Genomic DNA, 27,987 nt, shown 5'->3' on the forward strand with positions numbered 1-27,987 from the left:
GTGAAGTACACTAATAGGTAAATACTGGACTTTTAGTATTTGAGGCCTTTATGAGATACAGTTGTATCAAGAGTAGATAATAGAGGTTGTATTCAGTACATAAAATGACTTCATTTTTGGGCGGAGGAGGAGGGGGTTCTAGGTATGCAAAAACACTCACTTCAAAAATTTGTGGTGATATATAGGCTGCGTTTATAGTTAAAGATTATATGCTGTAGAAAACAAGCTAGCTGTAAAGTCAACAGTTGATGAGATTCTCGTACCTTTCATGTGTGATATAATAGTTTCAGCTACAATTAGAAATATTCCATTTACAATTGCAACTAACAGATTAGTTACAACAATATTAATACTGCTGAAAAATTACATGCATACAATAAATGACTTACCGTAACCTGTATTGATATCCCCTATTGCAAAAATATTAATCAGTACTGCTTTTGGAATATCTGAGTCTTCCAAGGTCTGTAGTGTCAGACATCCTCAAGAGACTACAGTCTTGTGTAGCTATATATTCCCACATTTCTGGGTAAAAAGTTGTACTGAGATAAAGAGAACTGATGATTTAAAAGTATTGCATGATACAATTAGTCAATTATTACACATACAATATGACCAAATTTTGGAAAATCACCCTGATGAGTGCATTCGAATTTGATACAGATCTAGAGTATTTAGTTTCTGAAACACAGTATTAAGTTAATTCTTACCCATTTAAGAATAGAATAAACCATAGGTATATAGCAGACATTATCTTAATCCCAGGCATATGCTCAATTAGGGATTAAATGTTCACTGGTATATCTATAGTTGCATAGGTGATTGTGACCTCCCTTGTTTCCCTACTTTTTCTATGACCCCTTTGTATGCTGTAGGAATTGCAGATCAAATTAAATTTTATATAAAATAGCTTTGAATGGTTAAAGTTTGCCCCATGCATCCTTCTCTTGTTCCTCATTATCAAAACACACCTACACTTGTACTTTATTACATAGTTCAAATCAAAAACATCAACCTTTTGTTAACTATATAACAATTGATGGTGTGTGTGTGTATAATGAAATATTACGAGTACAGAATTGTGTTTTACTAAGTGTACAAGATGTGTATACAGTATGTGTGATTTACAAAAAATTATTCTTTAAAAATATTATGAACTCTTATACAACAGTCAAGTTAGTAGTTACAGTGCTAGTAGATATTACAATGGTATAGCTATAGTCAAGGACAAAAATTAATAAAGTGTGTGTATACACATGTCACAATAATGTGTGTACAGTAATAGTGTATAGAATTAGTAGTCAGTTGTGTGAAATAATAAAAGTGTTAGATGTTAGTAGTTGGAAAAGATTTGAACCCTTTTGTTACTAGAGTCACTAACATAGATGCTACCATTAGGACTAAGAGCTACAGCTTTAGGATTACTAAACTGACCAGCATTAGATCCATTGGAACCAAAGCAATCAATGTAGTTTCCAGACTTGTCAAAGATTGATACTCGATGATTGTCATAGTCAGCTACTAAGATGAACCCATTAATATCAATGGCAAGAGCACATGGACTACTAAGTTGACCCCTACCAGATCCTTGTGTACCAAATTTTCCTACATAATTACCATCAAGAGTAAAAGTGACTACACAGTGATTACTATAATCAACAACAAGCAACTGATTATTTGTGTTAACTGCTACATCATAGGGACCACTCAAGTGTTCAGAACCAAAAGAGGTGCAGAATTGACCATTAATTTGGAACACTGCAATACATTTGTTACCATAATCAGCAACATATACTTTGTTGTTGTGTGTTGTGATACCAAATGGTCTACTGAGCTTACCATCACCATCATTACCAAACTGTAGTAGGTAATTACCATTGATACTGAACTTCTGTACTCTGTTGTTACTATGATCAACGATGTAAAAGTGATTGTCACTATCAAAAGCAACACCACGAGGACTACGGAACTGGCCACTGCTGCTACCATTACTGCCAAACTTTTTCATTAATTCATCCTGACCATTAAATATGTACACACAATGGTTGTAGTTATCAGCCACTACCCACATGCCATCCTTACCAAATGCAATACCGCATGGACGACTCATGCTACCATTATCATTTACTATCTCATCAGGCATACTGATTCCTTGGTAATTCCTACCCACAACAATGCTGTAAGGACTTCCCCTAATTTGCTCCCCATTTATGGACACAGACAATTTAGCATCACCAACTTCTCCAGCTACAAAAGAAGCCACAAAACTACCATCATTATTATCCTTCACCTCCCCAATGGTGACATTGCCTGTAACTGATTTTAACTCTACCGATATGTGATGACCTCCCTTTGTGCACTTTTCACCCTTACAATTTCGTGTTTGGATGGTGAAATCTACCTTGGTGTTATAACCTATGTTATGAGGAAGATCAACCACTTCTGAAGTATGTGGACGTGCAGAAGTAAACAGCTGACCTAGCAGTATATTAGGATTGTTGACAGATACAAATTCAATTGAGTCAGTTTCAACAGGAAGAGTGTTCAGTGTTTTGTACTTGTCACAACCTCCTTCATGCTTTTCTCTATATCTTCTTTCTTTGTGGACAACACTTTACGGTCAGTAGTCTTCTCTAGACCTTCACGTTGTTTCTTCATATTTGCCAGTTGATCTTGTACAGATTTTATGTCTTCCAGTTGTGTGGTCAATGCTATCTCCTTCTGTGACAATTCATCTTGTAGTTGTTTCTTCAGTTCTTGATGATGTTCATTTAGTTTAGTAAGTTGTTCAGTATAGCACTTGTCAATCATATCATCAACTAGTGTGACTTGTTTCTGTATCTTATCCTTCATGGTCATAATGGTCTCCTCAGCTTTGGACAGGTTTTCACTCATCTTCTCAATTGGAGCAATCATCTTGGTCAGCTCATTTCGGTGTTTAGTGGCTGTCACCTCTACAATGTCATGTGTGTGTCCAACATGATCCTTCACTGTACAGTAGAGGCAGACAATCTTGTCACATGTCTCACAATAATAGTCCAACTCATTTTTGGTATGTTTAGGACAATAAATGATCTTCTCTTTAGGCTGAACACCTGCACCACCAGTTGCCATAGGGAGACAAGCTTCATTCAGCTGCACAACATCATGTGTCTTGTTCTTCTTCCTGTGACACTTGTTGCAGTCTTCACACAGACATAAGGTACAATTGATACACAGAGCCACAACTGGGTCATCACTACCACAATCATCACACTTCACTTCTGTTTCATCATCAGTGTCATCATCTGATTTGTGTCTCAGGATCTTAACAAATTTAGTACAAAGAGAACAGCTCAGGTTGTTAGCAGTGTTCTTGTTAGTCTCCTGTTTATCAGCCATTGTAGTCAGTGATTGTTGTACCTACATTACAAGTAAAGGATGTAATAACACTGTGTAGTGTAGTCATTGAAATACATCAAGTAGCAGTCCTGAAGTTTAAAGCAACAAATAGCTATGGTAAATTATGTATTTTAAACAGTAACTGATATGCTCACTACATGCACAGTTAGTGTACAGAAGTTATATACTGAATTGTATAAATACCAGACAACTGTTTCTCATCCCCCACCTGCATCGCTTAAGCGCTTTTATTAATTCTTCCACTTCAATAAAACTCACTGTTATCAACATGTTTTGATGCTGGTAAGACTGGCTATCATTTTACAGTACAGAAAACATTTCTTGCACCTCAATAGGCAGTAAAACACAATGTATTACCTTTAGAATGGTTTAGCTATCCTTTATAACCAGAAAGCCTGCAATTGTTGTGGCTTAGAGCATTTTCTAACATGCACTATTATCCTTACTTGCAAATGATCATGTATGAACGTGATATTTTCGTGCTAAAAATATGGGCCAGAGAAACAAGATTTTGTGAAAATGCCCTAAGTGTCTAGATGTAACTAGTGCTTTCAATGTCAAGTGGGCGTGGCTATACAGAACGTTCTGTGATGAGTTTCTGAAAGTGCAATTATAATTATTGAAGTAGGATTCTAGCAATAAAATAAGAATTATCTCAATTGTAATGTGAATAACGTGCCACACCCCTTGGAACACGAGTCAACAAAAAATTGAAAAACTTCAACTTACACCACACAAGATACATTCAGCATAGATTTATAAACCCCAGGGGTTTATAAATCTATGCATTCAGCTTAGCACAAAAACGTTATCGCACACTACAAAATGCTTACTAGCTTGTGACTCAAACAAGTCTGAACCGGTTTTTGCTCAAAGGTCGCTCGGAAACTGCAAATAATTTATAAGGAAATACCACAATCACTGCTAAACAAACACACCCTCACTCTAAACAAAGCCCATCAATTTCCATTGATATTGCGTTGTGAAGTAGAGCTGGGGTGGAATCTCTTATCTCTTCAATAGGTAATTTTAAACGAAGTGTATATTTAGCCGGTACCGGTTTGCAAACACTAACGGCTATTGTGCCGGCACTAGTAGGTTGCCCCGTAGTCTCGCGTGGCCAGACCCTTTCCGCGCAACCGCTTATCGATTGGAAATTATAGGCGCCGCGCTTATAATTTCCAATCGATAAGCGGCTGCGCGGAAAGGGTCTGGCCACGCGAGACTAGGTTGCCCCGAGCATTCAACCTTAGGGCACGCGTCTAGTAGGTTGCCCCGAGCATTCAACTTTAGGGGATGCGAAAAGTAGTTCCTTAGCGTTAGGGGTAGGCTAGGGTTCAGCTTTGGTTTCTTCTTCACTCTTGTTATATGTAGAAGTCACTTCAGTCGGATGTTTATAACGTAGAAACTAAATAATATGCCTAGTTGCAGCACCGGTGGTATAATCGTTACAAACATTGCTTATGAGTACGGATGCCCGGGTTCGAATCCTCGCTTAGACAACTTTTTTTTTCGCTTTCTTAGGTTTTTTGTACAAGTTTTTTTTAATGCACGTAACATTCTAAGTATTATACCCTCCACTGCCGGCAAAATAGCCGGCAAAACGGTGTAACCAGTACCGGCTCTATAACCTGCCAATTTTAAAATAGTAGCTAGATATATTGTACGAAGAGCAACAAAATAATTACGTAAGTTACATGTTCAGTTTACTTTTGAATATTTCCAGGCTGGAGGATGCTGGGATGTGACTACTTCAGTCCAGTAGCTAGCTGTTCCAAAGTTTGATGTTGGATAAAAAGAATACTTACAACAAAAGTGAGTGCATGGTATAATGAACAGCCAGGGGTTAGGGCATCGGCCTGGGTTGCAGGTTCAATGCTCAGCCTGGGTGTTGTTTCCTTGAGTAAGACAGCTGTAAAACCAGGACAATGTTGTCATCGTATATCATTATATGTGTGTATTGCCTTTTGTTACAGTGAAATCTTACCACCTCTTAATTAATAGCCATATCTTTAAATAAAGGCCACACAAAGGCCTGCTGTTGTTATCTAGTTATATAACTCAACTCCCTAATTTTGCTCACTGGAGTAGACCAACAAGCAGACAACAAGTAGCTGGTGGTAAAAAGAGCTTAGAGTGTGTGCATGTTAGTGGTTGTGATTGTAACATCCTACATACATTGTATGATTTGACATGTAGGCAAAAACTATATTGTCTAGGACTTGTATCATATATATGTACCTGTGTTAACCCATTTCTTGTTAATACCAATGTAAGTTCTTTATTAGAACTAGTGGGGTCAGCCTCATTGGCAGGTTTTTTTAGGGATGGGGGGTACTGGAATTGACTTTGTCCCTCCTGAAAAACTGTTTCACCTCTTGCTAAAGTTGTTCATATTACACACTAACAGATGGATGAATTCTAAAACAGTGTACATGTAGTGCCTATTGTAGGTAAATATATATTCAGTATCTGTAGTGATGCAAGTACACTCACCAATAATGTAAAGTAAAATCTTTAACTTTTATTGCATCCACATATGTGAATCAGACTCTCAACTATAAAGCCTGCTGAAATGTATTTGCTTGCCAAGTTTCTCAAAGCTTCAATACACTGGTGGTTCACTATACATGCCAACTTCTACTGTAATTTAGATGAAGTTACCATCAGTCTTTGATGTTCTTATTGTTTTCCCACTTGTTAGAACTTATTGATGTATGTAGCACCCTGGAGAAGTATGTTTAAATAGTTGTGTATGATCTACTTTCTTATCAAAACTTTAGTGATTTAGTTTTGCTGAAATTGCTTCCAAATTCAATCTCATGATACCTGTTTAAACTTTCTTGCAGGAATTCCCTCAGACTTCATGTTTAAATAGTTACACATGCTCAACCTATACTACTGAAACTTTAGAGTTTTAGATTTAGTCAAAATTGCTTTCAGATTCTATGGTGTGCATGACTATTTTTCAAAAAAATTCTGGGGGAGCATTCCCCCAGACCCCCTTCAGAAATAGCATGCTATACATGCTGGCTGATGCCCCCCCCCCCCCCCCCCCCCTGCTTGATTTGTCCCTCTGCCTCTAGATAAATCACTGGCATTTGGTTTGTTAAAAGTGTTGATAAGAATTAAGGCCACTTTGCTTTAGGGCACAGGGCCACCACAATGTTTTATTTTGTTCGTTTACTTAAGCTTGGTTGTAACATAGATATACGGCTCTTAATAGAGATTTGTAATGGCGTCACATGTCCAGTACACTACCTGTACATTTAACATCACTGGTCAGATACGAGGCAGGTTTTACTTGCTACTGCTTTGAAGAGCATGGAAAGTCTAACATTTCTTCTTACTGTAGACTATTACTGTAGGTTTTGTATAATATGAAAGTTCTGTATGGTTGAATGATACAAACTGCTTTGGTGGAAGCCACTGAGTGGCCTTTCCCTCAGAAAAAAATTGTTACATTGTGCCATTTCGGTATTGTTTCTACACCAAGGTGTGTTTCTGTTCCTGTAACCTCTGCACACACTTCCTACTGTAGTATCAACGATATGTGGCTTTTTAGAACTCCCTTGATGAACAGAACGGTTTGTAAGTCACACCTGTGGATGCATATTTCCTTAGTTACAACTTTATTCAGTGCTGTAATACTCTTGTAACTCTGCACAGTTGTTGTCTAGCAAAACTATTTTTCCTTTCAAGCATTAATCTAATTCCTGAGCAGTTGAACAAAGCTAGTAGTACAGTGACACATTTTACTAACAAGTTCTAACCCCTCTTGCAAAACCTACAAAACTCCCATCAATAACCAATAAATTTAGTATGCAGTGCAAATTACGGGAACCACATGCCAATTCGAATCATGGATATTTTAGGTGCTGCCATTTCCAATAGACCTGCTAAAAATATTTCAAAATCTCTTTTTGTTCAAATTTCTAACTTAGTATTTACAGCCAATCAAAATTTTCACCATACATTTCCTATGTGGAGATGATTAATGGTGATATAGCAAAGGTGTCAACAACAGACATGTACAGTTTGACTTCATTACAAGGCTGTAACAGACACTGTATTCGTATGGCTTCTGGTTGGCTGAAATGTTTACTGTATTGAGAAAAGGCAACTTTTAATTTTTCAGGATCCAGCTCAACTTTGTACATACTATAGAGTATAGGTCACAAATAGTAAACTGATCATGCTGGGAATCAGGACACTTTCAGATGTTCCCCAAGTTGTACTGGAATTTGTTATACATGTTCTGTACCGCACGCGTATATCGTACAGTACATGTATGGTACATACCATAATTCATATACCCGACCCATATGGTATAGCTATATGTACGCGTATGGTAAGGACTGTACGCGTACAGTATGACAATCCATACCGTATAGGTATAATATAAAATTGGCAGTAGATGACGAACTGAAAGCCAGTTCAATAAGCCGGGCTCGCTATTGAACTAACAGTAAAACTTAGACAAAAAAAGGGTCACCAAACGGGAAAAAAGCCACAAAACATGGCTTGATCTGAGATGATAGCTAGCTATCTGGAGTGCCGGCGACACCAAATAATTAGTTTGACGATCTGGAAGTTTATTAATGCTTATAACGCTGCGTTGCTGTTACAGCCCCATGCCTACTTCTTAGTCTGGCTCTGTCAACCCTTTTTAGGTGCCTGAAAAGGGTCTGGTTTGTCTAGCATTAAGAACTTGTGCGTGATCACACTGTGGCTCACTTTAAAACAGTGTATAATGCTACGTTGCCCACTACAGCCCCACGTCTACTTCATAGTCTGGCTCCGTCAACCCTTTTTAGGTGCCTGAAAAAGGGTCTGATTTGACTATCATTAAGGACTAGTGCATGATTACACTGTGGCTTGCATTAAAAACAGTAATAAAACCAAAGCAGCAGCTCCTGATCGGTTATTAGTAGTTATACTTTTGTTCAATCCTATAGCCAATATTAACTACAGTATAGGACTCGGTGGTTTACTACTACTAGTGCTATGTGTATGTGTTACGAAACATTAAATGCGTTACATGTCATAGTCTCGCTTGAGGTCTAGTCTCTTCATGAGCCACGCCCACTTATAGAGATTATATGTGCTACTATGTGTAAGTTTAGCCACACCCATCTATCAGTAGGTGTATTGTATAGACATGCATGAATCCATGTCCTCAGAGCTATGCCTTCCAATTAATTAATGTTTGATTTTCGTCGGTACGCGTATGGTATATACTATACACGTATGGTACAGTGTATGTACCGTATGCGTACGATACGATATATGCGTGCAGTACAGAACATACACATGGTCTACTGGCTTTTTTGAAAACTACCGTAGTAGATGTAGCATATCTGTATACATAACTGAAGAGACCATGATTTAATAAATAAAAGTTAACATCAGTTTGTAGGAATTGTGAGAATGTTACAAACTGTAAATGAGAATCTTAGTACTAATGCTGCTGAATGTATAATAAATACAATGAGTAAATTGTGTGAAGTTTGTTGTGTCCAGGTACGTACATAGCCTCCAGGTATTGTTTTAATGCATTGTAGATCTCTGATCCAGCCAAATTGGTGTCAGTTTATAGCCATCTACATACGTATCATAGAATGTACCAGTTTCTCATAATCATTGTCTCTTACAGGAAAGTTGATGTTCCTCTCCAAACTGGGTAGAGTTGTGAAGTCAGTTGAGGCTCACACTGGAGGTGTGTGTGTGTGTGTGTGTGTGTGTGTGTGTGTGTGTGTGTGTGTGTGTGTGTGCGTGCGTGCTTGTGCATGTGCATGTGTATGTGTGTTATTGTATATATAGCACATGTGTATGTATCCTTTGTCACATTCTTATCTTACTGGTCTTCCAAATATGGAAGGTGTTGGTTTTCACTTTTGATAAGTAACTACTTGACTGGTACTTATTTACACAATAGACACAAACCACAGGTTTTTATAATAGTGTGGTGTGTACTTTAATACCATATGCTATCTCTTCTAGTTATGTCACAACTTGTACACATCTGGTGTCCATGACTTACCAATTGTATCCCTCTAATGGGCTCCCGGTGGTGAGATGTTTGCTGTGGGAGCCTGCAATACCACACTTGGCCATACTGAGGTGAGTTTAAAACTCCAAATCACTGGAGTGTATGTATGATATATACTTTGTAGTAAAGCTGTTGATTTGCTTTTTGGTACAACTGTCTTTGAGTCTATAGATTCTTAGTGGTTTTAAGCTTATACCATCTCAGTTGAATTCCAAAGTTTGTATTATCCTGTTGACTTGAAACAACAAAGGACAATATTATAGTGGTGCAGTGTTATTCACAAGTTATGAACTATCAAATTGACACAACAGAAAGACTGAGACAGTCAACTTATAATACATCATACATACATTTTCACACAATGTTTGGTTACCCATATTGTTTACTAGTGGTCCTATAGTCTGGTTAAATCAGATTCAGGTACGCTGTTCAGTCAGTTACTTACTCAGTCAGTCAGTCAGTCAGTCAGTAGAAAATTCCGTTAAATAATATTTTTAAAAATTCCATAGCAACTTGTTGAAAAGCGTATCGGCCCTATTGGGCCAATCTGAAAGCTTGATTGGGGGTGTTACTATTCAGTGGAACACTGGACTGGACTACTGGACTGACATATTTTTGGTTTTTGCACATTCTATAATTGGAATTATGGAGTCTTGCTAGTAAGCACTCTTAGGCCACTTCTAAACGCTGAAGATGAACAGTGGAATATGCGAAAACTGTCTCTTAACAATTTCGCTACTGTTCATTATACCACTATACAATGCTTATTCCTTACCTTGGTGTGTAGTAATGCTGCAGGCAGTGCAGGGAATTGATTGTGACAGCAATAGTTAACCAACAATCAACTAGCCAGTAGACAATATCCTTCGAGTTATATCCTTAGACCAAGCTTGAGGAGCAACTGTCTTGAGTCTCTCTGCCAGACTTTTATTTCAGTGTAGGGGCTTATTAATTGAAGATTATAAGTGCCCATACTGAAAAATCTCTAATTGGTAAGCCCGTGCACTGAACTAGAGGTATGGCCACGCTGGCGAGACTAGCTTGCTCCTCAAGCTTGCTCTAAGGATATAAGATATTGTCTACTGGCTAGTTGATTGCTGGTTAACTAATACTGTCACATTCAATTACTACACACCAGGGTAAGGAATAAGTGTTGTAAAGTGGCATAATGAACAGCAAAATATAGTTTTCACATATTCCACTGTTTGTCTTCAGCATTTAGAAGTGGGCTACAGGTGCCCTAAGGGTGCTTATTAGCAAGACTCCATGAATCCAACCATAGAATCAGCAAAAACCAAGAATATGTCAGTCCAGTAGTCCAATCCACTGAATAGTAATGCCCCTTGGTTTTACCTAACCAATACTGCCTCATTGTCATCTAGGAACATTGAGGCTGGTTTTTGTGTGATGTTATTTTGTGGGCCACGCCTACTCCTTTGTGGTTCCTACTATACAGTGCTATCATACTGTATGATAGTAACAGTGTGTATTATAAATATGTGTTGATCAAAATTGACACCTACACTGGAAATAAAGAATGGTTGGTTGGTGTTAACAAAAAGGTTATCTATGGCCAACATTTGTTAATTTCCTTTCACCCAGTCCAGTTTGTCACCTGCATTGGTAATTATTATTGTAATTGGCATTATAAATAATTAGAAATATGGAAATTATTTGTAATTTGTTTGCCTCTAGCGATTGTCCATGAAGTTACGTAGCATATCTCAGTACACAAATATAATTGTTTGTTGGCATTTCACAAGCAAAGCCAATCATTTTGCAGTTTGTTTGACCTACAGATGATTAATTTATCTTCACTGAGGTACGTAGCCAACTGGCCTGTTTTTGCAATGTTTTGATGATTTTCAAAAATAATAAAGTTTTAGTTATTATAATAATAATAATAATCACCCGCCCGCACTAGCTGAATGTTCTTTTGGGGACAGGAAACAAGGAATTAATAAATGTTGGCCTAAATTGAGACACGTACAAAAGTATGTGATACAAAAGCTTTATATTGTTGCAGGCCTAATACAGTCATGTATGTGCTGCTTGTTGGCCTGTAAACTGCCTGCTACAGGCAGTAAGACAGGCCTGCTAAAGCTGTTATTCTAATATGAGTACAGGCCTGTATGGATCACCTATAAATGTGCCACAAGCCTGTTGTAAACACTTACACATTTAATAAAATAGGTTACAAGCCTGTAACAGTCCTTTTCTCTCATGAACACAAATGTCAGTCCTGTGTGACCATCCAATATCTTGAATCTCCTATAATAAGTAATATAATTGTATGTTAGCAGGCCTGTAACATGTGTGTATTGTAAACTGGTAGTGATCGAGTCTGTGAAGTGTTCAAGAGCTGTGGCAAGTGGGTTCAGGTCTGATACAGGCCTGTAGCATCTCAGTCCCACGATGCAACATAACAGTTGTCCGTAACGTTATAAATACAAATTGAAACCCTTATTAAATAGGAAGCTGGTGTAGTGCGTGAGTCAGCATGGTGTATGTGTTAACTGCTATACTGTACAGGGATATTGGAAACATGCTAAGTGGGCCATTAGTGACACTAATACAGTAACCAGTGGTAACAATAATCACTATAGCAACCAGAGTACATGTATATACCAGTCCTGTAAGAAATTATTTTGCAGGATGGATTTATCATGTATCTAACAATGTAGTCCTGTTACATGCCTGACAAATACCACCATATTATTGTGACAGTATGTGATGTGCCTTGCTGCAAGCCTGTCTGACAATACTGTCACAGGCTTACTTCACTCCTAAATATTAGCAGGTAGGCTTTTCACAAGCCTGTGACTGGCATGTTATCTTATTATAAGTACCTCTGCTTTACAGGCTTGTGCCAGGCCACTTACAGTAATGTTTTATTGTAAGGGTTCATTATTAGATACTGTTCTTCCATACAAATAGGCCATAAACCAGCTTTCCACATTGCTCGCCATGTGCCAACTCATCATTTTACTTATCAAGTAACACATGTGTATTCTTATTCATCATCCACTTGTACATACAGTATCATGATCACCAAATTTTACTGTTCACTGTACGTACATGTACATGATGCTCATACTTCTTTTATCTTGTTCATAGAAGTTCAACTGTAAAATAGCACAATTAATGTTAGCTCAGGCCATTCCAACATGCTTAAGTATCTATCTAGTAAACAGTCACACAACTGTGTGTGTGCGTGCGTGCGTGTGCACGTGTGTGTGTGTGTATGTACAATTTAGCAGTGTAAGTCTTCCCTCATCCTACTAGGCAGTTGGAGTGGAAGAACTGGTGTGCTACAGTGAATGCTGACCATACTATAGATATGGTGGACATCTCAAATGAGTCGGCTGAACACTTATAGTTCCATGACGAGCCTGTCTTGGTTGGGGTCACCTCTTAGTCACCACACCAACACAGTGTTACATATACAAGTAAGAGTATTATGTTGTAATAGATGAGTTCCATGGTAACAAATGCATTGCCTGAATTGTTGCCACCTCACATGCGTAGATAAGGTATTGGAAAAACCCTGAATTTAAATGTAATATCTCATGACCTATACGTATGTGACCATCTCAGCAAAAACCCACCTAGTTTGCACAACTTCTGAATTTTTTCCTCAGCATTATCTCTAGTGTCCAAGGAAAGGATCGTTAAAGTTTCATCCTGTATAGCGCTAGACAATAGGAAGAGCAAGGAAATCGATTTTGTACAGTGGTTATATACTGAAATTATACTACAGGTGTGTACATTGGCAGCCATAACTTCTGTTTGTATTAGTCTGCAGTGTTGGGATTTGGCTTAAAAGTGTCACCATGGATAGGCAAATCAACCAAGGTATAGTTTTAGCCCTGTAGTCACTTGTGCATATACGTATACCTGGGAAACATTGTGGCAGTACTGGACTAACCTGTTATGTACAAGATATACAATAATTGTGTTGTGTAGTTCTCGTAGCTGGAATACACCAGTGACTATGGACCTTAAAGGAGGTTTGGTGATACTTATTCAACAAACAGAATGGTTAGTGTTCCATTACAAGTGCTAACATGTTACTACACACTTGTAGACATTTCTTGTTGGTGGATAGTGTGAGTGGCCTATAGTTGATCTCTTATGAGGTGTGGTGGATGAATAACATGTTATGAGGTTGAATTGTTTTGTGTTGACAGGGTCGTCACATTTGCTCCATCAAACAACTTGGTTTACTACCAGACTTACTCAACCCTCACACATTGACTGTGTGTAATGACACAGTGTGTATTCTGGATCAGAAGGATGAGAAAAGTCAGTTGTGCTCCTGTATATACTATTGTATTTAAAAATATTAATTTAAAATGATATAGGATCCATTTGCTAATAAGTGTGATGCAAAAGACCTGATTGAGTACCGTAGCTACTTTAACAATTTACCTCCATTGCAATAACTTGGTCTCAAATTAAAGTAGTTCTGTGCAATAAAATTGCTGGTCATGAAGCTTAAATGTTATAGTGAAATTTGTTACAATAAATGAGGCTATCCATTACATCCTTTCATAGCAGCATTAGTCCTTCACATAATTTTGTTGCTAATTGAAACTGTTTGTCAAATAATTAATTCATTTTCACTGTGTTTAGTTGTTCACATGTTTGATGCTCTCACTGGTAAGCCACTGGGTACATCCTCCTCATCAGGGAAGTCACTAAAACACCACACTGGGTTGTTGACAATTGCACTTGATCATCGTGGTCCCCCAGTTACCCGACAACTGATCCTACTGGATAAGAACCATGACCTCTACATCACACCTGTGAGGAGTTTTGGTAGCACCAGCAAGATGACTAGTATTGGTTGGTTGATAACATTATTGTACACACTTGCACACCAGACAAGCATCACAACAACCTTATAGCTAGTTGCCATTTTTGTACACTTGTGATCACCTTTGCTTTATACTTGCAAAATTGTGTTTGTTAAGGTTACGGGATAGTGAGCGACTGTCAAACAAAAATTTATTATGCAATTAAGGCAGGCTTGGTGTTGTTGTGTTGTGTATCAGCTAGTAACAGGCTTAAATTGTTGGGAGAATAATAGCGTGCTGACTGGACAGTTACAAGGTACAAGAAAACACAGACAACAACTTGCTCATGAGTGATTATAATTATTCATAATATTATTATTCTTTCACAGGGATAGCAAAAGTTAAGTTTTTTGATGTGCGCTGCTTGTAGCTAATAGAATCTGTCTTTGTTAAACTCAGTATAGGCCAGGAAGCTTAATCTGGGCTGATGACTTTGTTGCAAGGTGGTTTTTTCGCTTCATGATTATTGTACGTGGGCAGGTTATCCAGATTAAATACTCTAATAGAGCAGTCATGTAAATACTCTAATAATGCAGTCAAGTGTATAACAACAATCCTTGCACTGAATTTGACAGCTATTAAAGGTACTAGTAATGTAAATTGTAGCTCATATTAGGAGGCTCTCAGTCTGTATGCACATTGCAATTTATCAGTTTCATGTGTGTACTGAAATGTTGACGGTGTTACTATGCAAAATTACACTATTCACAACAGTCTTCTTCATATTCCATTACTGGATTAATAAAAAGTACACAAACTAGATGAATAAAAAATTGGAAATTTTTAAATGGGAATAGGGATCGCTGAAAAAAAGCCTATGTAAACCACAAATCCCTATTTTGTCCAGGGGGCTTGACACGCATCGGATCTAGGCTTATCTTGAGACTCGATGCACTAAAATCCTTGTGAAATCCTTTAGATCTTAAAAATCTTTTTGAATCCTCCAAATCAGATTGTTTAGTCTTAAAATCTCCGAGAATCTTAAAATCTTGGATGAAATCTTCAAAAGCTTTTATGTCCGCCATTCAATCCCTAAAATCTCAATAAAATTTTCCGTAAAACTTCAAAAATATTTTTTGTAAATTTATCTCGCCTATTCGAGCAGGTGCACATGTAGTCAGCTGCAAAGAAAGAAAACCTTTGTGTTCAGATTGTTTTCTTCTTGAGCTATAATATTGTTATTGGTTTTTTCTTCTACTAATTATAGTATTAGCTCGCGTGTCAGTGCCCGGGCTGCTTCCTGCTCATTCCTACCGAGCCGTCAGTTGTTGTCTGGGAAGGAGACTCAGCCGCACCAGAGACTCTAGAGCAGGCTTTTGAGATGTCTCTAACTACCTCTGGAGCTTGCCTAGGAGGACAAGACCTCATCTTTATAACCGCGTATTCAGTAGTGGAATTTTGGTTCTGGGTGTAGCTAATCAAGGGGTAGTCACTACCAATAGTCCTGTAGAACCATCGCGACCGGGATCAAAATTAAATCAAGCAATCAATAGGTAGATAAGCACTGAATCAAGCAATCAAGATGTCCTAGAAAGCGGTAATTAAGCTAGCTCACAACCAAAACAAGAATTTACGAAAAGATGTGCTGAATTATCAAGCAATCAAGGCTGTTTTTAAAGCTAAATCAAGTGATCAAGGTATATTTTCGTGGATCAAAAACCTTGACCCTGGTCGCAGATGGTTCTACAAGACTATTGGTAGTGACGACCCCTTGCTAATGAGTCACTTGGTGAATTATATTAGCTACGGTCATGCAGTTAAGAATAACTAGTTTAGTGGCTGTACAACTTGAAAATGATAATATGCTGCATACTGAACTATTGGGCTAATTTTTTGTCACTGTCAAATTAAGGCTTTAAATTGTGTGAGGTCAGCAATCCGGTAGAATTCTTTTGGCCACTGCCAGCTATGCAAACACATACAGTAGGTCTTTATCTCAGTCTTGGTCTCTTCAGTTATGAAAGCCCTACATATCACACATTTTTATTCACTTACAGCAGAAGTGACATCATAGTTTCACCAATCATTTATTTTAAATTACAGTAACTGCTTGCTAACCTCATACCCCCATAAAATTAAGAAAATGTTTGACATAAGAAGTCTACTTTTGGACAGTAATGCATTGTGTTTACATAGAGTAACCATTTTGCTTCTTTGTAGCTAATTATTTTGTTATTGTGTAATCAACAGGTGAATAGACGATATACGTACCGTAAATATTCTAATAAACACGTGATTCTTTAACACGTCATAATGGTGACTGAATGTATTGTGGTCTATAGGGAAAAGTGCAAATCGCTTCATTGCGTCTACAGTAGAACAGCTACAGATGATTCTTCGACAACATCAAATTCCTCTAACTTAAAAATAATGTGTTGCAATTGAGAAGCCACACCCGTAGCTCTAGTGATGAGTTATTGTCTGAACTACATTCACTGTCCATACTTTTGTATGGGATTCGCGGGAATGAGACACCATTAAGACTCAGCACTGCGCAAGCTGATTTTCTTCGAATGGTATGCATATCATCTATTCCATAGCTCTGATACCCACTCCATATATGTGCTTCTTGTACATGAAATGTAAGACATATTCAGTATACAAGCAAAGTACATCTATACTATACACAATAATTATATCGTAAGATGCATGGTGGTGTATAAGTGAAGCTATAATGTCATACGTAGTGGGTTCATAATAGGGATTGCCCACGTTTCTTGCAAAAATCCTAATAGAACGCACACCTAAAAACTACCCTCTGGTGGTTCTTTGCAATGAAAATAGGTCCACTAGTAAGTATCAAGTGAAAAGAAAACAGTATGTGTATTTCAGACAAAACTGAAATGTGCTTGTTTGTTCATATTCTTCTTATTATTCATAATATTATTCTTTCACAGGCATAGCGAAGTTTATAAGGAGAATCCTGGGATAAAAAGTAGCAAGGCTTGCTGAATGGATCATTGTGTGTGTCCATGACCTATTTTTGATTTCGTTTTTAGATGTAAACAGCCCAAAATTCAATTACACTCGAGAAGCCATACAAGATCACACTCAATGTTAGGTTTTTTGATGTGCGCTGCTTGTTGCTAATAGAATTTGTCTTTATTAAACTCAGGAAGCTTAATCTGGGCTGATGACTTTGTTGCAAGGTGGTTTTTTTTCGCTCAGTGATTATTGTACGTGGCCGGGTTATCCAGATTAAATATTCTAATAGAGCAGTCATGTAGGAGACGTTTTATTGGTGCGATTCCTGATATTTGTACTGCTACTCCCGTGGAGTTTAGACTGAGGGGAGCTGATCAAGGGTGGTCAATTGTAATGAAACTTTTACAGAAGTATGTGTATGAAATGTCATTGTAGATGATATTGTAAAAGTGAAAGTGAAAAGTGAAAACCAACACCTTCCTTTTTGATAGACTGATAGACAGTGTGGGTATAATTGTGTGTGTCATCAAGCTTAGGCATACATATACTGGAAGAATGTATGCTTATATATATAGGCGCTTGTTACGTGTATATATTAGAGCTGGAACAAAGGTTAAATTTTACATCATGATTTTATCCATGATATTTGTATGCTTCCAAAAAGCACATGGCTTTTTGACCGATTGCACATGGCAGTATCCATGGTTAAAAGCTTTTTAGGGGTAAAACCACTTTAAGGTTATACCTCCAAAGGTTTCGAAGCTTCAGAATCTTTTTTCCAGCCCTAATACTTATATCGTGTTTATTCATGTGTAGCTTTCCCAATTAAAATGCTTCATCCGAGTAAGATTATTGCTACCTGTAAATTGTGTACTTAAATAGTTTAAAATGTGTTATGTAAAAATACGTAAATGTTTTTTAGCAGGTCAAGTGCTACTTCAAATGAGCCAAATTCCCATTCATGAGATATTAAATGCAACTGGATCTACAAGAATCCCTCATGTTTGAGCATGTAGATTCTTTTTTTATTGCATTTAGATATGCCAAGTAAAGTTTAGCCATAGAAGTAATAGAAGCATTTTAGGTAGGAACTACAGTGCTACAAAGTAGTAACAACAGAAAGGTAAATTGTTCAGTAGTAATAAATACAGAAATAAACTACAAGTGTTTAATTCAATGGTCATAACTTACAGGCTGTATGAATGTAGTCTTACGTTATGAAACAGAGAAAATTTATATAAAAATTTGCGAATTGAATTTGCTGATCATTTTGATAGCCTTCTTGGGGTGCTTGTTACATATCAAAATATTACAGTATCTACCAAATTCTATTGAGAGTTAATACTTCTCTCCTAAACCTTGCATCCAGATAAATTTTTCCACTGATTTGTTTTTAAAATGTTCCACTATTTCCTGTTTCTATCCTTGTAAACATGTACATAGTGTGTTAACATCAAGAATTTATTTATAGTGCTATACTTACAACTAAATCATGCTTTTGTGTAGTTTATTATAGCTGTGTTCAAGGGCTGTAACCCATAAACCATTTAATGAAATCATTTAATATTGGTGTTGATGGTATAGTGATTATCTGTACCAAGCTTCACTGTCCCATTTCTTCACTGTTTGACGTTGCTTTGGCCTGAGATGTGCCTTTTCACCAAGCGTAGCAGCTACAGTGCATACTTACCTTTGTTATCTTTGTGTCCCCTTTCTCCACCAACACATAGGTGTTGATTAGCAGTAATGCTTGATGGCTTCAATGCAACTGGCTGTTGCAAAGATCATCTGTAATATCCAAGTAAATGGATTGATTTCAGAGGCGCTTGTACTGTTCTTTATTGGTAATGCTGTATAATGGATAGAACATAGCTACGTACCTGAAAACGAAGTGGAATGGCAACGATAATCAGGGTGCATGTTTAGTTGCAATTTCCGTAGTGGCTGGATTGGTCACAGAGATGCTTCTTGTATTGCTCTTCATTTCTAATGCTGTTTAACAAGTGGAACAAAGCTAAAAATGAAATCAGATAGTCACATTGTTGTCCAGTAAATTATTCATAGGGAGGGTGCTTAATTACTTTTTATATAATACACTTAGCTTTCAGAGGAGGTTGGACACGGTATAAGCGCTACTTAAATATATTGCTCTTAATTGCATTCTTTTCTTTGGTATTTCACGTGACCCTAAATATAGTCGCAATACTAAACTGAAAAACGATGGAATTCACTGGGGTTCATTAGATATTCAGATCGTCCTTCACGTAGGCTTCAAGGCTATGTACTTTGTTTTCTCAAAACACTTGAGATTCAGTGTGAAATTAATAAATTGTGATTTGATGCATAATACTTCACCAGACTTGTCATGTACATTTTCTATAATGAAACAATGACCCTTCACTGCGTTACACTGAGATTGCTGTACTACCCTCCCCAATAAAACAGATTTTGAATTTTATTGACGCTTTAAACTCTGGCTTTGTTACCAGCCAAATCAGCGGGGTTCGCTGGGTTTCACCACGCCATTAAATTCAGAAATACATCAACTTTCAAATGAACTATAGTTTTAATAAAATTGTCTTAAAACGAAGATTTTCCAAAAGTTCACGTGAACACGTCCAACCTCCTCTGCTTAGCTCTTTCCTTTGATGCAGTTGACCAGTCATCAATTATGTTGTCAAAAAGCTAAAGTTAACAAACAAGTATAAGGATATTTTATAAATATTACATTTGAGTAGGGGTCATAGAAATAAAAAGCAATGAAACAAGTGAGGTCATCTATACCTGTAGTTAAACTAGTGGACATTTAATCTCATGTTTATTTACACTCTCTTGTATGTGGTAATATTGATATCGTGGTAATATTATTTCACTATAATTTGGACAATGAGCCTTATCAGAAATTACGTCACAGACATAAAAATGGCTGCTGTAGTGTGGGGATGTTCGTAAAATTTGTATGGGCGACTATGGGGAGAAAAATTTTGAATGCCAATATCTCAGCCAAAAAGGAAGATATCGAGCTCTAACCAACAGGTATGGTGATGAATTAGCTGAAAGAATAGGAATCTAGCATTGTTTTGAAAATCAACCGAAAATTGCTTTTGTAATGTCTTATAGCCATACCTGCTAGTTAGAGTTCGATATCTTCCTTCTTGGCTGAGATATTTCCATTCAAAAATTTTCATCCTATAGTCGCCCATACAGATTTTACGAACGTCCCCACACTACAGCGGCCATTTTTATCTCTGACATAATTTCGGATAAGGCTCATACAATATTGTTTCATTATTATTGTTGTCTCACCTGCCCTTATTCTCTTAAGCATAAATTATTGGTAGATTACATGATGACAATAGTACGAAACACGTATTGTTACCCATTACTCTAACACTTATACAAGAAAGTAGGCACAAAGAAAGATAAAAGGAACTTTAAATCATTCATTTGTCCATAGTGTTCTGCATATAACAACTCATTGTAGAATGTTTTAGTTCAATAGGTGAAAGTACATAATACATTTGCTATACAGTATTTGCCACAGTATAAAGCAAAATATTGACCTTATAGTGACATCTTTTGATACAGTGGTCTATAACATTGGCTGTATTTATTTTAAATTATGCTTAATTGACTGAAGAGCATGAAGCATTATAGTCAGTTAAATAATAAATGTTAATTTGGTGAAATAATGAAGTTCTTAGTTGTGAGGGTACATTCAAGTGATATCATTATGGCAGATACGTTTAAAAGCTACAATATTTTAGTGAGAAAATGACTAATCTTTGTTGTGACATATTCTGTTAAGCCTTGCAATACACCTACGTATATAAATACACTGTTCTTTCATATTTGTACAGTTGGAGAAGATGGTCAAGTTAAAGTGTGGTCACGTTCACTGATGTTACGATCCACACTAGTCCAGAGCTCCAGTCCAGTTTACTCAGTCTCATGGTCACCAGACAGTTCACAGTTACTCTATACTAGTGGTAAACATCTGATAATTCAGTCACTACAACCATCTAGCAAGCCACTACAATGGAAGGCTCATGATGGACTAATACTGGCTGTTGACTGGAGTTTATTAGGCAACTTGATTATATCTGGTGGTGAAGATAGGAAGTACAAGGTGTGAAGATTGTGCGTGCGTGTGTGCGTGCGTGTGTGATCCATGAGCACAAAGTGTGTGCTTTCATGTTTGCTTACTCACATTGCTAACCAGCTGTTAATGGGGACCTGGTGTTAATGGTCTACCCTGCTGTTGAGTACCTGATATTAGCAAATGCCAATTGTTCATAACTCACATAGTGGGTGAGTTTCATCTGGGACTGTGGATGCCCACACCTTCACCTGTGAGACATGTCCTGCAGAGTGTTCGTTGTCCACACTGTCTAGTAGACCAGTTATTCTTTTATTTGTTCATTTTGTGTGTGTAGTGTGTGTTCATGTTACTGTGTACATACATGGATATTATATAAAGCAGTCTGTTATACATTACTGTTGTCTGTTATCTCGATCTGTTAGGTGTGGGACAGTTATGGTCGTAATTTGTACACATCTGGTCTCCATGACTCACCAATTGTATCCCTATCATGGGCTCCCAGTGGTGAGATGTTTGCTGTGGGAGCTTTTAACACCATCAGGTTGTGTGACCGTACTGGGATGAGTAATATTGAGTATAGAGCAAACAACTGGATTGTATGTATGGTGTACCTTGATAATTAAGCATCTCTGTGATCCTTATTGTGTAGTTATTGAATTCTGTAACCTTCAGTGATTAAATTGTTCTTGTCATATTATGGGCACACTTGAAGTTAATGCAATCTTAACAATATTTATTTGGCCATATTGTTTTCCTAGTGGTCCTATAGTCTGGATAAACCAGATTCAGGTACACTGTTCTCTTTATCTTGGACTATGGATAGTACACAATTGGCTGCTGGGTGTGCTGATGGTAGAGTGATCTTTGCCCATGTGGTTGACAGGTAAGTTAGCTATCCATCTTTGTGTTTGTAATATGAATAGCTCTGTGCATGTATGTAGTGTATGTGTGTGTGTGTGTGCGCGTGTGTGTGCGCGCACGTGTTTGACTGTTTGTACGCATGTAGTAAGCAGTGTAATTCTTCCCTCATCCTACTAGGCAGTTGGAGTGGAAGAACTGGTGTGCTACAGTGAATGCTGACCATACTATAGATATGGTGGACATCTCAAATGAGTCGGCTGAACACTTGGAGTTTCCTGAACGTGTTGTCCGAGCCTCTCTTGGTTGGGGTCACCTCTTAGTCACCACACCAACACAGTGTTACATCTACAAGTAAGAGTATTATGTTGTAATAGATGAGTTCCGTGGTAACACATGCATTACCAGCTACCTGAATTGTTGCTCCCTCACATATGTAGATAAGGTATGGGGTGAATTTAATTGTAATATATCTCATGACCTACATGTGACCGTCTCAGCAAAAACCCACCTAGTTTGCACAACTTCTAAATTTTTTCCTCAGCATTATCTCTAGTGTCCAAGGAAAGGATCGTTAAAGTTTCATCCTATATAGCACTAGACAATAGGAAGAGCAAGGAAATCGATTTGTACAGTGGTTATATACTGAAAATAAACTACGGGTGTGTACATTGGCAGCCATAACTTCTGTTTGTATTAGTCTACAGTGTTGGGATTTGGCTTAAAATGTTCACCATGGATTGGCAAATCAACCAAGGTATAGTTTTAGCCCTGTAATATACGTATACCTGGGAAACATTGTGGCAGTACTGGACTAACCTGTTATGTAACAAGAGATATACAATAATTGTGTTGTGTAGTTCTCGTAGCTGGAATACACCAGTGACTATGGACCTTAAAGGAGGTTTGGTGATACTTATTCAACAAACAGAACGGTTAGTGTTCCATTACAAGTGCTAACATGTTACTACACACTTGCAGACATTTCCTGTTGGTGGATAGTGTGAGTGGCCTACAGTTGATATCTTATGAGGTGTGGTGGATAAATACCATGTTGTGAGGTTGAATTGTTTTGTGCTGACAGGGTCATCACATTTGCTCCATCAAACAACTTGGTTTACTACCAGACTCACTCAACCCTCACACAGTGACTGTGTGTAATGACACAGTGTGTATTCTGGATCAAAAGGATGAGAAAAGTTAGTTATGTTATATCGTCTGTACTAGTATATTTAAAAGTATTAATTTGAGGGATCTATTCACTAATAAAAGACCTGATTGTATACCGTTCAATTTACCTCCATTGCAATAACTTGGTCTAAAATTAAAGCAGTTCTGTGCAATAAAATTGCTGGTCATGAAGCTCTGATTTTGTAGTGAAATTTGTTACAATAAATGAGGCTATCCATTACATCCTTTCATAATGGCATAAGTCCTTCTCATAATTTTGTTGCTAATTGAAAATAATTAATTCATTTTCACTGTGTTTGTTCTATTTTGTAGTTGTTCACATGTTTGATGCCCTCACTGGTAAGCCACTGGGTACATCCTCCTCATCAGGGAAGTCACTAAAACACCACACTGAGTTGTTGACAATAGCACTTGATCATCATGGACCCCCAGCTACCCGACAACTGATCCTACTGGATAAGAACCATGACCTCTACATCACACCTGTGAGGAGCTTTGGTAGTACCAGCAAGATGACTAGTATTGGTTGGTTGATAAAATTATTGTACACACTTGCACACCAGACAAACATCACAACAACCTTATAGCTAGTTACCATTTTTGTACAGTTGTGATCACCTCTGCACTTTACTTCCAAAATTGTGCTTGCTAATCTACCCCTTGCTCATGGGTGATGGTCTAGGTACTTGAAAGTCTTACTTATTAAGTGGGGTGTATAATTGCAGGGGCGGATCCCAAGAGGGGGGTCTCTGAGCTGGGTGGAGAGTAACGCCCCATAAAGTTCACATTATTCAACTCAGTACATCCGGACTATGGCTGTACGTAGCATTTGTACATAAAATGTGCCCCTAGGCAAACTTTAATAAGCACAATGCGTGTATCTAGCTATAACTAGCTGGAAACCTACACTGCTGTTTGTGCAGCTTATTGCTATACTATGCAATTGTAGACTTATAGCTTACTACATACACAACTTCCTGACACACAGTATAGTCATGACGAATGATGGATCACTTGTTCATCACACCAGATTTTCGATCACACTTCCGCTTGCTTTCTGTCCGGCATCCTCGTAGAAGTGGCACCAAAAGTGAACCTTGTGCATGTGCGAGTGAAGTTGGTCTTCCTGAACAAGTTGAAGAACTACTGAAGTAGCTAACTCCTGTGTCACTTTGTAATTCATACTGTCGAGTGTGGGGACCGGCATTCTGTGTCTTCTGGGTGATGTCTCAAGAACAGCCGAGTGATATCACGTGCCCATATTGACCAAAGGCAGAGTCAGGTGTATTACCACAAAAGAAAAGTACCGGCAGTAAAACACTCTTTATATACAAATCAGACGTACCTTTACAACAATATCAGTGATTACAAATGCCATTGCTCCCTTACAGCTGCCAGCTCTTCTACGCACACTAAGCGTGTGTCTTCCGCCATTTGCTGAACTTTAAACAATCCATATCACGTAAGCCATCATCACGTGATGCTATATCAAACAATTAGAGACTGCTCTATTAGGGTATATCAATCTTTTGCGATTGGTTGCTTTCCTCTGTGCACTTTCTGTCTTAGATTTCCTGTTTGAGGTTCAACCATAAAGGGGGGTCGTAAGACCCCCCCCCCCCCCCCCCCCCGGATATACCCCTGAATTGGTCACTGGTTTACAATCTTTATTAATACAACTGGTAGACCAATGTGAGTAGAGCGATGAACCATGCAAAATCGATCACTTCCATTTCACACGCATGCACACACACACACACACACACACACACACACACACACACACACACACACACACACACACACACACACACACACACACACACATTAGTTTATGAAAATTCATGGATGGGAAGCAGCAAGGAATTATACCATAGAATTTTGCAAATGAATTTTGTTAGCTGTCTCAGAAATGAGTATCTGTCTCTTAGTTTAATATGTATGGTGAAAATATTTTCAATTGTACTAGGATCAATGGTCGCTAGTGTGGCTTGGAATGATCAGAGTAACATACTGGCAGGCATGCAGGATGGTAGGTTCACAGTCTGGTACCACCCCACTGTGGTGTACACTGACAAAGATCTTCTGACTGGGACCATAAGCAGAAGAGGAGGAAAGTAAGAGAATGAAATGTGGCTCATAGTTTTTGAGTACTTTTGTTTTAGTGAGTTTGTTAAGAATCCACAAATAGTTCATTTCCTTGGGAACCAGTGTACCCTTCGTCGCACAGATGGTGCCTTGATCACAACCAGGTAAAGTATAGTATCATGTGTGTATGTGCTATATATTTAATAGTGAATGTTATATATATTTCACAGTATTTCACCATTTCCTGGGCTACTTCATGAATACGCTAATTCATCCAAGTGGAATGAAGCTATTCGGCTTTGTAGATTTGTGAAGGTATGGCGATTATCTTTATACAATTTTATGTATTGTTCTTATATTAATTAGGATGAGGCACTATGGGCATGTCTTGCTGGGATGGCATGTGCTTCTCGTGACTTGGCCACTGCTGAAATAGCTTATGCAGCAATCAATGAGGTTTGTGTGTATGTCTGTGTGTAACTTCATTGTTCACACACTTGTATGGTTCTATATGGAAATCTTTCTAATTTCCTTTAGGTGGATAAAGTATATCACTTAAGGAAGATCAAGGAGCTGTCTGGTCAAGAAAGAAGAAATGCTGAATTGGCATTATTTTGTAGACAACCTCTCCAAGCAGAAGCCATATATATTCAGGCTGGTATGATATTCCGAGCCATAGAACTGAATATGACTTTGTTTAACTGGGAAAGGTGTGTAGTGTGTGTCTGTGTCTGTCTGTCTGTCTGTCTGTTGGTATCATTAATACTATAGTGTGGCTAAAATGACCTGTACTTAACAACTTTGGAGCAGCACAATTGGTATAAAAATTGTGTGTGCTTAATTAAAAGCACTTGGAAAACCTTTAGTTTGGATTTTGTCCACCAAGCAGTTAATACTGTTTCTCTACTTGTTTCATGGCCTGCTTGCCCCAATATTCCTGTCTCTCAGCCTACCTGATCACAGACTAAAGACAATGTGTTCCACAACTCTACTTACACCACAATAACTCAGTCACTTACACCACAATAACTCAGTCACTTACACCACAATAACTCAGTCACTTACAGTAGTACAGTATGTGTATTGTATTACAGTGAATGTATCATTCTATGCAGGGCATTGGAACTTGCAATAAAACACAAAACACATGTGGATACAGTGTTGGCATTTCGACACAGATACCTTGAAGAAATAGGGTGGAAAGAAAACTTAACAAAATTCCAGCAGTATAGTGAAAAGGTTTGTTGATATTAAGTTATCAAATTTTGATACAACGAGTGAATGATTCAAATTCAAATTTATGTGATTTAATTTCTAATTTGACAATAGTAATTTTCCAATGTGCTAGCTTCACCTTTCACGGAATATACAGAATTACACTCATTACATATATAATTTCTAAAATGTACTATAATTATTGTTAAAAGCTTGATTGCTTTGTAGTATTCAAATACTAGCTCAACCAAATGAATCGAACACACATGTATACTTTTAATGTGCTTGTAGATTCTATAAGTTTTAACTTATGGTACTAGATATCATTATTTTGACAAAATTATTTTGTTGTTTGTCATTTGATTCTGAAATAAAGTTGAAAGTTCAATATGACACACACACATCACACACAACTAGTACTGAACCAATTGATGTTGTTACTGAGTGTATTGTTGTCCTACAGATCAGTTTGGACTGGGAGAAGATAAATGCAAAGATTGCAATGGAAGCAGAAAAAGAGTCAGAGAAAACTTGAACTTTTAACTTTGAAACTTTTCATAATCATCAACATACATCACTTATGTATAGTGTCTAGTGGTCTACTAATACTATACAATGGATCCAAACCTCAATGTTATCAGGCAATGGTAAAAGTGTGCAGATAAGTGAACTGTTCAGATAACTGAAGCTCATACATTACAAAGCTGTGTTGGAATACTCTAATAGGACATACAGTGTACTCAAAATACTCTAATAGAGTGGTCATTCTGTATTTGGATAATTGATGGTCTACTGTATATAATAAGGATAACAGAACTAGGTAGGCTTGTCTACCCAGTATTTAGTGGCAACTATTTGGGCCATAGGAATTAGTGGTCCAGCTACTCCAGATTTACCCGGATCACTTTTGGAAATAATTATATACCGTTTGAGATGCCCTATTAGAGTAGTCAGTCAGTAATTGCTGAATATCTTACCAGTCATGCAATCAAATGTTGTTGTTGTTTTTTTAAATTAGATTTGATCTGATTAGTGATTGGAGAATACTCTGTGTAGAGTACACTGATAGGTAAATACTGGACTTTTAGTGTTTGAGGCCTTTATGACATATAGTACATAAAATGGCTTCTTTTTTTAGGGGGGAGGAGGGGGTTCTAGGTATGCAAAAACACTCACTTCAAAAATTTATGGTGATATATAGGCTGTGTTTATAGTTAAAGATTATATGCTGTAGAAAACAAGCTAGCTATAAAGTCAACAGTTGATGAGATTCTCGTACCTTTCATGTGTGATAT

The 27,987-nt window shown here is 37.6% G+C and overlaps 3 protein-coding genes across 7 annotated transcripts; 1 reads left to right on the plus strand and 2 right to left on the minus strand.

Moving 5' to 3' along the window:
• Window positions 1-959: 959 nt before the first annotated feature.
• Window positions 960-2,537, minus strand: LOC136241849 (E3 ubiquitin-protein ligase TRIM71-like). Its single transcript, XM_066033220.1, has one exon. The coding sequence runs from the start codon at window positions 2,141-2,143 to the stop codon at window positions 1,334-1,336; it is 810 nt and encodes a 269-aa protein (XP_065889292.1). The 5' UTR covers window positions 2,144-2,537; the 3' UTR covers window positions 960-1,333.
• LOC136241847 (E3 ubiquitin-protein ligase TRIM45-like) lies at window positions 2,469-4,532 on the minus strand. The gene is made up of 3 exons (XM_066033206.1): window positions 4,347-4,532; window positions 4,236-4,290; window positions 2,469-3,402 (listed from the first exon to the last, which is right to left on the minus strand). The coding sequence occupies exons 1-3, from the start codon at window positions 4,370-4,372 to the stop codon at window positions 2,545-2,547; spliced, it is 939 nt and encodes a 312-aa protein (XP_065889278.1). The 5' UTR covers window positions 4,373-4,532; the 3' UTR covers window positions 2,469-2,544.
• LOC136241835 (intraflagellar transport protein 80 homolog) lies at window positions 4,283-27,329 on the plus strand. 5 transcript variants are annotated; one of them, XM_066033184.1, is made up of 24 exons: window positions 4,284-4,425; window positions 5,129-5,217; window positions 9,059-9,121; window positions 9,406-9,525; window positions 12,740-12,903; window positions 13,421-13,495; window positions 13,542-13,593; window positions 13,645-13,759; window positions 14,090-14,302; window positions 21,099-21,367; window positions 21,763-21,899; window positions 22,098-22,223; window positions 22,379-22,552; window positions 23,059-23,133; window positions 23,180-23,231; window positions 23,283-23,397; window positions 23,702-23,914; window positions 25,359-25,506; window positions 25,555-25,641; window positions 25,708-25,792; window positions 25,844-25,933; window positions 26,015-26,187; window positions 26,593-26,716; window positions 27,156-27,329. In XM_066033184.1, the coding sequence occupies exons 9-24, from the start codon at window positions 14,098-14,100 to the stop codon at window positions 27,225-27,227; spliced, it is 2,145 nt and encodes a 714-aa protein (XP_065889256.1). In that variant the 5' UTR covers window positions 4,284-4,425; window positions 5,129-5,217; window positions 9,059-9,121; window positions 9,406-9,525; window positions 12,740-12,903; window positions 13,421-13,495; window positions 13,542-13,593; window positions 13,645-13,759; window positions 14,090-14,097; the 3' UTR covers window positions 27,228-27,329. The 5 variants fall into 5 exon arrangements, with proteins under 5 accessions (XP_065889255.1, XP_065889256.1, XP_065889257.1 ...); XM_066033183.1 differs by lacking the exon at window positions 13,542-13,593 and having other exon boundaries at window positions 4,283-4,425; XM_066033185.1 differs by lacking the exons at window positions 13,542-13,593; window positions 21,763-21,899 and having other exon boundaries at window positions 22,099-22,223.
• Window positions 27,330-27,987: the final 658 nt, after the last annotated feature.

The sequence above is a fragment of the Dysidea avara genome, chromosome 12 (genome assembly GCF_963678975.1).
Source record: "Dysidea avara chromosome 12, odDysAvar1.4, whole genome shotgun sequence".
Taxonomy (NCBI): domain Eukaryota; kingdom Metazoa; phylum Porifera; class Demospongiae; order Dictyoceratida; family Dysideidae; genus Dysidea; species Dysidea avara.

Excerpts from the sequence above, each read along its gene's own strand:
- LOC136241835 (XM_066033183.1), top strand. Across the intron at positions 21,900-22,097 it reads AGGTTGTGTGACCGTACTGG|GTGGTCCTATAGTCTGGATA; the intron begins GATGAGTAATAT and ends ATTGTTTTCCTA. Across the intron at positions 25,642-25,707 it reads GGTGCCTTGATCACAACCAG|TATTTCACCATTTCCTGGGC; the intron begins GTAAAGTATAGT and ends TATATTTCACAG.
- LOC136241849 (XM_066033220.1), bottom strand. The coding sequence starts at position 2,143 with ATGCCTGATGAGATAGTAAATGATAATGGTAGCATGAGTCGTCCATGC.
- LOC136241847 (XM_066033206.1), bottom strand. The coding sequence starts at position 4,372 with ATGGAAATTGATGGGCTTTGTTTAGA. Across the intron at positions 4,291-4,346 it reads ATTGATGGGCTTTGTTTAGA|TTTCCGAGCGACCTTTGAGC; the intron begins GTGAGGGTGTGT and ends AATTATTTGCAG. Across the intron at positions 3,403-4,235 it reads CTTGTTTGAGTCACAAGCTA|GTACAACAATCACTGACTAC; the intron begins GTAAGCATTTTG and ends CTTGTAATGTAG.